Source organism: Scyliorhinus canicula, chromosome 6 (assembly GCF_902713615.1).
Source record: "Scyliorhinus canicula chromosome 6, sScyCan1.1, whole genome shotgun sequence".
Classification (NCBI taxonomy): domain Eukaryota; kingdom Metazoa; phylum Chordata; class Chondrichthyes; order Carcharhiniformes; family Scyliorhinidae; genus Scyliorhinus; species Scyliorhinus canicula.
This window is the reverse complement of record NC_052151.1, coordinates 173,000,656-173,013,172: the sequence shown is the minus strand read 5'-3', so window position 1 is coordinate 173,013,172 and position 12,517 is coordinate 173,000,656. Positions and strand designations below refer to the sequence as shown.

Genomic DNA, 12,517 nt, shown 5'->3' with positions numbered 1-12,517 from the left:
AAACCAATGGCCGGCTTTCAAAAGAGCAAGTACTCTGGTTCATTTCGCTTCCACATCCCCATTGCCATCCCCATTCATTTCATTTTTCATTTCATTGGCACTGCGACCAATTGTCCCCTCTGACATAAGTTACATCGCCGACTGCAGAACAGACTGTCGCTTTTCTGTTCAGTGTAGCTGAGTGCCACATCCAGCCTGTACAACACCTCTGGAGAAGGACGGCAATTGCTCTGCCATTACTCTCAAGTTATTTCATTTCATGGCATGCTTCATGCGATGAGAAACGATTCTCGGAACACATAAAAGTAAAATCTGGCCAGCTATTTAGCGCTGCCAACATGTGTTTGTGTATACATGGTTGGTTACGAGCTGGATTTAAACCATAACGCAAGAGCAGAGGAATGAGAAAGGCTAATTCAATTCATCCACTCTGCTCCTTCTTGCAGCTCCTGTTTCAGGATCTGAGCCAACTAATTTTCTATCTCTTCCCCTGTCCCACACCCCGGTGAAACAGCAGTGAGCTGAGTTTTCTCCTAAATGCTAGTAGCTGTGGCGTAGCAGTGCACAGACACTACTCAGTTCAATTTAGCTGGCAGTCTTCAATTGTTTATTTCACGCCCTTTAATTCCCTTACCCTGATTCGGCAGCCACAAGCCTATTTACCTTTTGTTAGTGAGTCGCTTCTAAATTTTAAAGTCAAAGGCACACAGTGTCCAGTGCAGCTTTGAACTCTGCACACACATCACTTCTGTAAGAAAGGAGCTTGTTGTACAGATGGCTGGAAGATCCATCATAAAATAACTGGAGAAAAAAATAATTTCCAAATGACTTGATGCAAAAGACAGACTCATTGTTTTAGGTACTTACATTTTATTGAAAGAAAGAAAAACATTCGATTTTGGTGAAATATTAAAAGGGCAAAAATGTCCCAGAATGAAAGAAATGAAGGATAGTGTACAATTCTCACTGAATTCATATTTGCTCATATGTGGTTTATTGGGGTTCCTTCTAAGTTTTTTACCTCTTCAAGTTTCTCCCTATCTCAATAGTAACCATTCTTCAGGTATGAGATTAGCCAGCATTGGCAGGGTGTTTAATAGTGGGGGGGGGAGAATGGAGAAACGGCAGCAGAATTAATTCTGTCTTTACCTGATGGATTCAAAGCAACAGTTTCCAGCAAAGGTCAACAATCAACGAGAGGAACTCAGGCAAATTTTCCCTCATAAACAAGTGGCAAAGACCAGCTAACTCATCCAAGACCCTGCCCTGAGATTTGCAAATAAGCACAGACCAGGGAACTTCCCAGCCATAGTGGCTTTCCTGTTTGAAAGGAAAGTGGCACACGCTCAGTGTAAAAAATGTTTGCACTGCACTTCATCACTTTTCAGTCAGTCACATGCTTTAACTTTCTGATTTTCATTTTCGTTGCTTGAATATGAGAGGCAATGACTGAATTTGCAGAGAACGAAAACCATCATTGCAGTGCAAAAATGTCACCGCCCGTTATACTGTCACAGGTGTTAAACTCGCCTTCTGGGACTAATGGTTCAGAAAATAAGGCAGGCCATTTTGTCTACTTGAAAAATGGTGAATCACGGTGTGAAATGCTTATTCTTACTGGAGATGGGGGGTGTAATTTTATAAGGGACAAAATGCACTACTTAAATAATCTGAATAATAACTGCTGCCTGAGTTTTCAAATTGTTCCCGATAGTAGACGTCATGCTCTAATGTTAACTGCTCCAATTCCTCATCTGAAGATGAAGGGCAAGTAAGGATAATCTTCGGCATCTTGGGGACAAGAGATAGGATCAGGACAGGAAATGGAAAAGCACGAAAATCAGGTACAAGCATTAAGGAAAAAAATGAAATACACAAAAGAAAGAAAGAAAAAAACATAAAATTCAGGAGATTATATTTAAACGACATACTTAACACATGAATAATCACATCAAAAATACTGAAATCATAATGCAAAATTAGAGGCAGGTGAAGAAATATTTTTTAATTGGCATCCACTTTGAAGATCTTCTGCATTGCTTTTAAAACTATATACCAATAACCTTTATTGAAGGCATCTCCATTCCTACTAGACCCTGCTGAGGAACGTAAGACTGACCAAGGTGAGTGGGGTGGAGGGAAATCTGACCTTTGAAACAAAAACAACGCAAAATGGATGAAAACTGTGGGAAAACACAAACTCACGTGAAAATGGAATATTGGCTGAGGTCAATTCAAACTGCACCTCCACCCCCGCCCCTCCCTCCCCCTCCCCCCTCCCCCCCCCCCCCCCCCCCCCCCCCCCAACCGACATTAGTAGTTTGCAGTAATATAGTCCCCTATTTTCTCACTTTAAAGCGTTAAAAGGGAATAAATCATTTTGGTATCCAGTACATTACACTCGTAAAATTGTGCAGGGTTATCGCTGGTTGAGAACCTACTAATAAACAAAAGCATTGTGGAAAGGATAGTGACTTCGATTTGCTTTGATTTGGGCGAATAATGCTGAAAATTGCCACCATTCCCATCTAGGATCCCTTATCAAGTACCCACACAAGTCAGGTTAATTAATTTATTTTACAGACTAATCCCAGTTCAGAGCTCTCTCCAGATATTGCCAACAGCTTGTTTAGGGCCCAACAACAGCACCAAACATTAGATGGGTATATTCGGTATATTAATTTCCATGTTGTGCGAGCTTGCTCAGATTGGTTCTGAATTATGGGAAGGTATGTGTTGCGAACTACCCCTAACAAGTAACTGGATTGAGACTTTGTAGCTGACAGAGATTCTTATCTCCTCAGTTTAGACTGATTTTGGGGATCTGTATTGAAGAATGGAACACTGAAGATGTCCTTGTTTGATGATAAAAACGTATCTAAAATCAGCATGCAATATGCAACAACATCGAAATGGCATAGGGTTACGCATCAGTAATATCAAGGTTTGAACTGTAATCCTGTGATTTCCTCATGCCAGGTTAAAGAGATCTACAGCACAAACATTAAATCCCTTTCTTCCTTCAGTTGGAAGAGAAGATTTGTCCAGCCAATCAGATGCTGCTGTGTGACCACCCAATGCAATTCAAGCTGGTGTCAATTATTGCTCATCTCTCTCCCCACCTCCACCCTCACCGTGAGAATTCCGGATCCAGGTACATTTTTCTGGCCAAGGACTGACCAGAGTGTACCAGAAGATGCAGGCCGAGCTGGCAGTGAATTAGACCTTCAACTTTGAGGCTGAGACAAAAATGCACTAGACTCCCAAAAGTGTCGGGCCACTTTGTATGGGAACCGCACAAAATATCATTAAATTGTTTTACCACAGAGTTTTCCTTTTATTACCAGAATGGGAAATGGATGGATTCATGTAACAAAACCAGAAAGCTATTTGTAAAGAACAGGTTTATAGTTTCACTTTGCACGGGGAAATCATCCTCACTAAGAGCAAAGTAGGCAAAAAATACCCCACTAGTTATAAATTGCTAATATGGTTCTTGCTTTCTCCATCTTAACCTTTCTTCTGCGAGAATCTTTCTCTGCTTTAGTTTTCAAATATTGTAAAGTGATTTTTCATTTCCTGGTGTTGTTGCGGGTGCAATTGAAAGAATAGTTTTTTTCCTCTAAAAGATAGACTTTCCCCATCCGATCTAAATCACAGAATTTAAGTGTAGTGTCTACCGAGTGGATTTGAAGTGCTGTTGTTGGCCAGACTGTTCAGCCACCAGAAACACCCGGGAAGCGATGTACCGGCTCAGAGATTCCTGTTGTTTGATGGACATCGAGGGGCTCTCAGGTTGAAACCACAGTCTCTGCTGAAGTAGCTTCCCTTAGCTGGGATGTCAGTGGGATAAATGCAGTTATGGTCTTAATAATCCTGAGCTGTGGTGGTGGAGACCGGTGGGTTGGCTGAAAAATGCAACTCTTTGCACTCGATTAAAGGACAAGATTGGATTCTGGCTATGGTGTCCCATGATTTCCAAACAAGAGTTTAAATTCACACGTGAGGACTGCTGGATCTTGGGTGAAACCTACGGCATGAACCAAACTTGACCATGATGATCATTTAACAATTGATTGAAAAGTACAAATTGAGCTTTTGGGTCTTTTTCTTCAGCACCGTGTCGGGAATTCTGGGGGTTGAGTTGGAGCCTTGCCCTTTGGTGGCTATATTTGGGGATTCAGACTTACCGGAGCCTCAGACAAGGGGCGAAGGCAGATGCGCTGGCCTTCGCCTCGCTAATAGCTCATTTGGATGGAAGTCTTTGGTCCCGCCCAATGCGGCAGCGTGTTTAAGTGACCTGATGGAGTTCTTACACTTAGAGAAAATTAAGTATATCATGAGAGGTCAATGGAGGGGTCTGATCTGAGATGGCAGCCATTCATTTCCCATTGCAAGAAGCTGGTCACCATTAGATGTTGGGTGCTGGGGGAGGGGGGATCGATGCAGAGCGGGGGGATTGGCTTCTATATTTTTAGGGTTTGGGTTTGGGGTGTTAGGATGGTTGAAATATTGTAATTGTTGTTTGAATATAGCTGTGATGGTGTTATATTTGAAAAGCTTTTCTAAATAAAAATTATTTTTTTTAAGTACAAATTGTCATGGGGAAAATTGTAGCTTGGACTATTCTCGATACATGACCTAGCAAGACCTTTTCATTACCGGATTGTGCAATGTATACTTAAACAAATTAAGTTCCAAGCAAATCATTTTAGTCAAGAATTACTGGCCTTCCACAGGCACATAAAGTCAGAACAAAATCTACTATTATAGTGATGACCAATGGATATTTCTGTAGTTCAACACTTCTTTTAAATCTCCAAAGCACAATGTCCCACAATCTTAGGAAAAGGCTGCTACTCACTGGCATTGCACGGCTCACAATACGGAATGAGGTACTTTTTTGCAGTGTTTCACTGGCAGAGTTAACAGTGATGTTCTTCGATGTCATAGATTCCTAAATTTAAAGGAGGAAAAGTCGATTGAGCTGTTTATATATTATATACACACACACACACACATCAGAGTGTGTAAAAACAAACTGCATTATTCAATACACTGTTATAATTTTGGAGATTTTTTTTTTCCCTTTTTGTCCCAACATTGAGGAGGAACAAGAGGTAAAGGACAAACGCGAGGAAGACTGGGCTGTCTGCAGCACCACCTTGTGGAATTAGCAGGGAATTGACAGAAAGGAGAACATTTTAACTCCAGTAGCTGTGTTCGCAGACAGCAACAGCAACTAGTTTAACTACCGAGAATTTGTAAAACTGTACCCATTTATTTAACAATGCTGAGCTTCTCTTTTCCCCTGGTCACTAACTCTGATTTCCCCTGATGAGTGAAAGCATTGAGATGGTCAGCCAAAATGACCAGAAAGGCACAAATCCTGGGCTGGATTCTCTGATTTTGAGGCTATGTCTGGAAGAAGTGTCTGGTTTTACGACGAGGAAAATCGGCGAGGCCCCAGAACCGATGATCTGACCAGTCAGGGGCTAGCAGGTGCGCCACATAAAACACACGGCCTTCCCGATATAAACACCTGGAGAATTGCCAGGTCCGTGGTCGTGCATGCGCACACGTTGACCTGCATCGGTTGCGCCATACAACATGGAGCCGGCCGCGGGTGGAGTCGACCTGCCAGATAGTGTTCCCCAGGAAACCCCCTCGCCACCCCAGGCCACCCCCCACCAGTCCCCCCAGCCCTTGCCAAAGGCCCCCCTCTCCCCCCCCCCCCCCCCACCGGCCAGCAGCATGGCACCCGCCAGACTGTGGCGGTGCTGGACACACCTTGCAACCGCCACACCGCGTTCACAAAAACTGAAAGCACATGTGTTCAGCGTCGTCGGGAACTCAACCCAACGGGGGCGGAGCATCGGGTGAGGGCCTTCAGGTAACATCCTGGAGGCATCACAACAGCGTGTGTCGTGCTCCTCCATGATGCCGTTTGGGGGAGGTGGGGGGAAGCGTCCGAAAACAGGCGACGTCCCCGAATCGGTCGTAAACAGGGATTCTCCACCCGATCGCCGATTACGCCATCGGCATCGGACAACGGAGAATCCCGCCACCTATCTCTGAGTTCTCTGTTTTCAGTGTTGACGGCAGTGTTCTGTAAAATTGTCCTCAACACCTTCAAGCTAAGAACCGAAAAGGACAACAGCTCAACTGTGATCCAATAACCCCTAATATTCACACCTGTGAATGTAATAAAAACAGAAAATCTTGGACAAACTCAACAGGTCTAGCAGCAGCTGTGGAGAGAGAAACAGAGTCAACATCTTGAGTCATGTTAAGAGTGCGTGGTGTTGGAGGTGGTATGTTGGCATGGATAGAGAACTAGCTAACGAGCAGGAAACAACAAGTGGGGATAAGGGTTTAGATTTGTTTATTGTCACGTGTACCGAGGTACAGTGAAAAGTATTGTTCTGCGTGCAGTCCAGACAGATCATTCCATACATGAAAGAAAAAACATAGGGCAAATATAAGTACACAAAGTAAATACCTAGACCCAGGGGGCAGGATTCTCCAAGCCTCCACGCTAAAATCTCGATCGGACTCTAGAGAATCATCGCAAATCACACGCGCGTGGTCTATGGCGAGTGGGTCGGGGGCCATTGACAGAGGCCCCCGCGGCAATTCTTCGACGAAAACTGTCCGAGTTCCCGACGGCATGGTTCTCACCACGTTTTGCCTGTCGGGAAGGGCCAGTGGCGGCAGCCGCCCTAGTGGGAGTCGGGGCGATCCTTCATAGGCGTGGGAGGGGGGGGGGGGGCCTCACGGACGGCCGGGCTAACGATCAGGTGCCACCAATCCGCGGGTGCATGCGATCTCGGGTTGGTCTATATTTTCGGGGCTGATTCGTGGTGTGAGTCCGCCATGTCGCATGGGGTGACCGCCAAAGGCCGCCGGCGTACACATGCGTGGACTCCCGACCGGAGGTGCAGGGCCCCGTATCTGCAGCCAGAGCTGCGAGGAGCAATCCGGGGCCCTGCTAGCCCCTTCATGTAGGAGAATCACTCTGGACTTTCTTCGGGAAAGTCCAGAATGAAACTCCTGCGTTTTGACGCTGGAGTGGGAACATAGCCTCATTATTGGAGAATCCCGCCCTGGGATCGGGTGAAGCATACAGGAGTGCAGTACTACTCAGTTGAGAAGATGTGTGAAGAGATCAGGTCAGTCCATAAGAGGGTCGTTTAAGAGTCTGGTAACACGGGGAAGAAGCTGTTTTTGAATCTGATGGTGCACGTTCTCAGACTTTTGTATCTCCTGCCTGATGGGAGAAGTTGGAAGAGTACCCAGGTGGGAGGGTCTTTGATTATGCTGCCCGATTTCCCAAGGCAGCAGGAAGTGTAGGCAGAGTCAGTGGATGGGAGGCGGGTTTGCGTGGTGGACTGGGCTGTGTTCACGACTCTCTGTAATTTCTTGCTGTCTTGGGTCGAGCAGTTGCCATACCAGGCTGCGTTGCAGCCAGATAGGATGCTTTCTATGGTGCAGCTGTAAAAATTGTTAAGAGTCAATGTGGACATGCCGAATTTCCTTAGTTTCCTGAGAAAGCATAGGCACTGTTGTGTTTTCTTGGTATTAGCGTCGACATGGGTGGACCAGGACAGATTGTTGGTGATGTGCATACCTAGGAATTTGAAACTATCAACCATCTCCACATCAGCACCATTGACGCAGACAGGGTGTGTACGATACTTTGCTTCCTGAAGTCAACAACACAGAGGGACTTGGGGGTACTTGTGTATGAAACACAGAAAGCTAGCACACAGGTGCAGCAGGTAATTCGGAAGGCTAATGAGATGTTGGCCCTTATTTCAAGGGGATTGTGGTATAGGAGAAGGCCCTTCCAGCCTGCTCGCTATTCATTATGATCATGGCGATTATCTTACTCAGTAACCTGTTCCTACCTGTTGTAACACTCACCTGGGCATACACCTTCTGGCTCAGGATGCAGGAAGCACCACATGTCAATTCCTGGAAAGAGAAAAACAGCCAGCTGTGTTGAAACCCCTCAGATCCTTGAGCTGCAAGCCATTCATTCATTTCCCTTACTGGGCTGTGATTGGCAGCTTCCACACACACAGCTGCCAGCTTCGCTCCATTCATCGTCCTTCATGGTTGAGTAACTCTGAAATGTTTAACCAATGTTTATAAACATCTTCTTTGATTGACAGGTCCTGGCCCATTTCAAACAGAATTAAGTGCTTTCCAATCACCTTTCACACTTGAGTGATTTTGATATGGTCAGCTGGTAATTGACAGCACTTAACTCTGTTTGAAGTGGTTGTTGTTTATAAAAATTGTGGTTAGATGCCATAGAGCACTTGAGAGTTACTTAACCAAGGCTGACAGCTGTGTCTGTGTGTGGAAGCTGTCAATCACAGCCCAGTAAGAGAAATGGATGAATTGTTTGCAGCTTAAGGATCTGAGGGCTTTAAACACAACAGTCTGGTTTCTCTTTCCAGGAATTGACATGTGGTGCTTCCTCTGTCTGAGCCAGGAGGTGTATTGTCCAGGTGAGTGTTACAAGGGTATTTGTTTTCACTGCCTCAGTCTGGATTGCGCTCTAGGTTTTAGACAGGTCTCTCTTTTCTGGGGGCTTCTTGACATGGATCTCTTCTCTGGGGAGTCAGTGGGGGGGGGGGGGGGGGGTTCTTTATTTAGGTGGTCTCTGGTGGAGTCCCCTTACTTAGGGTGTTTCTGGAGGGATCTCTTTATTTTGAGGGCCTCGGGGAGGTCTGGCAAGGTCTTGCATTGTGAGGATTTGAAGGGGAGGTGGGGGGTGGGTGGGCCTCAGATGCATTTTGGAAACAACTCCTTGGCTCACCGTGTGGTCCACCACGTCAGGTCCACCACGTCAGGTCCACCACGTCAGGTACTCCACGTCAGGTACTCCACGTCAGGTCCACCACGTCAGGTACTCCACGTCAGGTACTCCACGTCAGGTACTCCACGTCAGGTCCACCACGTCAGGTACTCCACGTCAGGTCCACCACGTCAGGTCCACCACGTCAGGTCCACCACGACAGGTCCACCACGTCAGGTACTCCACGTCAGGTACTCCACGTCAGGTACTCCACGTCAGGTCCACCACGACAGGTCTACCACGTCAGGTACTCCACGTCAGGTACACCACGTCAGGTACTCCACGTCAGGTCCACCACGTCAGGTCCACCACGTCAGGTCCACCACGTCAGGTACTCCACGTCAGGTACTCCCCGTCAGGTACTCCACGTCAGGTCCACCACGACAGGTCTACCACGTCAGGTACTCCACGTCAGGTACACCACGTCAGGTACTCCACGTCAGGTCCACCACGTCAGGTCCACCACGACAGGTCTACCACGTCAGGTACTCCACGTCAGGTCCACCACGTCAGGTACTCCACGTCAGGTCCTCCACGTCAGGTACAGTACGTCAGGTACTCCACGTCAGGTACTCCACGTCAGGTCCACCACGACAGGTCTACCACGTCAGGTCCACCACGTCAGGTACTCCACGTCAGGTCCTCCACGTCAGGTACAGTACGTCAGGTACTCCACGTCAGGTACTTCACGTCAGGTACTCCACGTCAGGTCCACCACGTCAGGTACTCCACGTCAGGTCCTCCACGTCAGGTACAGTACGTCAGGTACTCCACGTCAGGTCCTCCACGTCAGGTACTCCACGTCAGGTACTCCACGTCAGGTACTCCACGTCAGGTCCTCCACGTCAGGTACTCCACGTCAGGTACTCCACGTCAGGTACTCCACGTCAGGTACTCCACGTCAGGTCCTCCACGTCAGGTACTCCACGTCAGGTACAGTACGTCAGGTACTCCACGTCAGGTCCACCACGTCAGGTACTCCACGTCAGGTACAGTACGTCAGGTACTCCACGTCAGGTCCTCCACGTCAGGTACTCCACGTCAGGTACTCCACGTCAGGTACTCCACGTCAGGTACTCCACGTCAGGTCCACCACGTCAGGTCCACCACGTCAGGTACTCCACGTCAGGTACAGTACGTCAGGTACTCCACGTCAGGTCCACCACGTCAGGTACTCCACGTCAGGTACTCCACGTCAGGTACTCCACGTCAGGTACTCCACGCCAGGTACTCCACGTCAGGTACACCACGTCAGGTACAGTACGTCAGGTACTCCACGTCAGGTACACCACGTCAGGTACTCCACGTCAGGTACTCCACGTCAGGTACACTACGTCAGGTACTCCACGTCAGGTCCTCCACGTCAGGTACTCCACGTCAGGTCCACCACGTCAGGTACTCCACGTCAGGTACTCCACGTCAGGTACTCCACGTCAGGTACTCCACGTCAGGTCCTCCACGTCAGGTCCTCCACGTCAGGTACTCCACGTCAGGTACTCCACGTCAGGTCCACCACGTCAGGTACTCCACGTCAGGTACTCCACGTCAGGTACTCCACGTCAGGTCCTCCACGTCAGGTCCTCCACGTCAGGTACTCCACGTCAGGTACTCCACGTCAGGTCCTCCACGTCAGGTCCTCCACGTCAGGTACTCCACGTCAGGTACTCCACGTCAGGTCCACCACGTCAGGTACTCCACGTCAGGTACTCCACGTCAGGTACTCCACGTCAGGTCCACCACGTCAGGTCCACCACGTCAGGTACTCCACGTCAGGTACTCCACGTCAGGTCCACCACGTCAGGTACTCCACGTCAGGTCCACCACGTCAGGTACTCCACGTCAGGTACTCCACGTCAGGTCCTCCACGTCAGGTACTCCACGTCAGGTCCACCACGTCAGGTACTCCACGTCAGGTCCACCACGTCAGGTACTCCACGTCAGGTACTCCACGTCAGGTCCTCCACGTCAGGTACTCCACGTCAGGTCCTCCACGTCAGGTACTCCACGTCAGGTCCACCACGTCAGGTCCACCACGTCAGGTCCTCCACGTCAGGTACTCCACGTCAGGTACTCCACGTCAGGTCCTCCACGTCAGGTCCTCCACGTCAGGTACAGTACGTCAGGTACTCCACGTCAGGTACTCCACGTCAGGTCCACCACGTCAGGTCCTCCACGTCAGGTACTCCACGTCAGGTCCACCACGTCAGGTCCTCCACGTCAGGTACACCACGTCAGGTACAGTACGTCAGGTACTCCACGTCAGGTACACCACGTCAGGTCCACCACGTCAGGTCCTCCACGTCAGGTACACCACGTCAGGTACAGTACGTCAGGTACTCCACGTCAGGTACACCACGTCAGGTACTCCACGTCAGGTACTCCACGTCAGGTACACTACGTCAGGTACTCCACGTCAGGTCCTCCACGTCAGGTACTCCACGTCAGGTCCACCACGTCAGGTACTCCACGTCAGGTACTCCACGTCAGGTACTCCACGTCAGGTACTCCACGTCAGGTCCACCACGTCAGGTACTCCACGTCAGGTACTCCATGTCAGGTACACCACGTCAGGTACTCCACGTCAGGTACTCCACGTCAGGTACACGCTTGTCCATACCAGTATTAATTCCCGCCACATGATTCCCAGCCCAGAGGACTGGAGAATCATGCAGGCCTGGGAAACATGGTTCCCAGCTCGCTAAGTAGATGCAATTGGGTCTTAAAGATCCTCCCACTGGCACAGAGGTACAAATCTTGATCCCAACATCAGTGGTGAGCTGGAGTATAGGAAGTGAATCAATGCCTGCCCCGATCCCATTTTCTCCCTGATGCTGGATTCTCCGCCTCACTAGGAACCCCACTACCGGAGGCACAAAGCGGAGAATTTTATCCATTATTTCATTGGAGGCAGTTCAATGGAAGATCCCCAGGATGGAGGGGTTGTCTTAAGAGCAAAGGTTTAAACAGGTTGGGACTCTACTCTATGGAATTTAGAAGAATGACAGGTGATCTCATTGAAACATAGTGGATTCTTAAATAGCTTGGCAGGGTAAATGCTGAGAGGATGTTTCCCCTCATGGGAGAGTCTAGGGCCAGGCTGCATCGTCTCAGGATAAAGGGGTGCTAACTTAAGACTGAGATGAAGAGGAATTTTTCTCTCAGAGGGTTGAGAGTCTTTGGAACACCTTGCCACAGAGAGCTGTGGGGGCAGAGTCCTTGTGTTTATTTAAGGGTGGTGGATGATTCTTGATCAGTAAGGGAATCATGGGTTATGAGAAAAGGGCAGGAAACTGGACGTGAGGAATGTCGGATCAGCCATAATCCGACTGAATAACAGAGCAGGCTTGAGGGGCTGAACGTCCTACTCCTGTTCAGAAAAACAAAAAGTTTGTATGGCCTCTTCAGAACTGAAAATGTCATATGGACTAGAAATGGTAATTCTCTTACGCACTCCACAGATCTGCAGACCATGTTTATCCAGCGTTTTTTGGTCATATTTCAGATTTCCAGCATCAAAAGTGTTTGCTTTTATTTATCTTGTGAAGATATTATTGTTTCCCATGTGCAGATGATAAGGCAAGCCACTGGCCATTTGGCTTTACTCAAAAAATCATAGGCGATGAAGAGAAGTGTGCAGAATTGGAATGG

The 12,517-nt window shown here is 48.3% G+C and overlaps 1 protein-coding gene across 2 annotated transcripts in view; it reads right to left on the bottom strand.

Moving 5' to 3' along the window:
- Positions 1-847: 847 nt before the first annotated feature.
- lrrc1 (leucine rich repeat containing 1) overlaps positions 848-12,517 on the bottom strand; it is a 281,388-nt gene continuing 269,718 nt past the window's right edge. For both annotated transcript variants that reach the window (XM_038800456.1, XM_038800454.1), the window contains 2 exons: positions 4,865-4,957; positions 848-1,791 (listed from right to left, as the gene is read on the bottom strand). In XM_038800456.1, the coding sequence (XP_038656384.1) occupies positions 1,639-1,791; positions 4,865-4,957 (246 nt within the window). In that variant the 3' untranslated portion in view covers positions 848-1,638. The remainder of the gene's footprint in view (positions 1,792-4,864; positions 4,958-12,517) is intronic.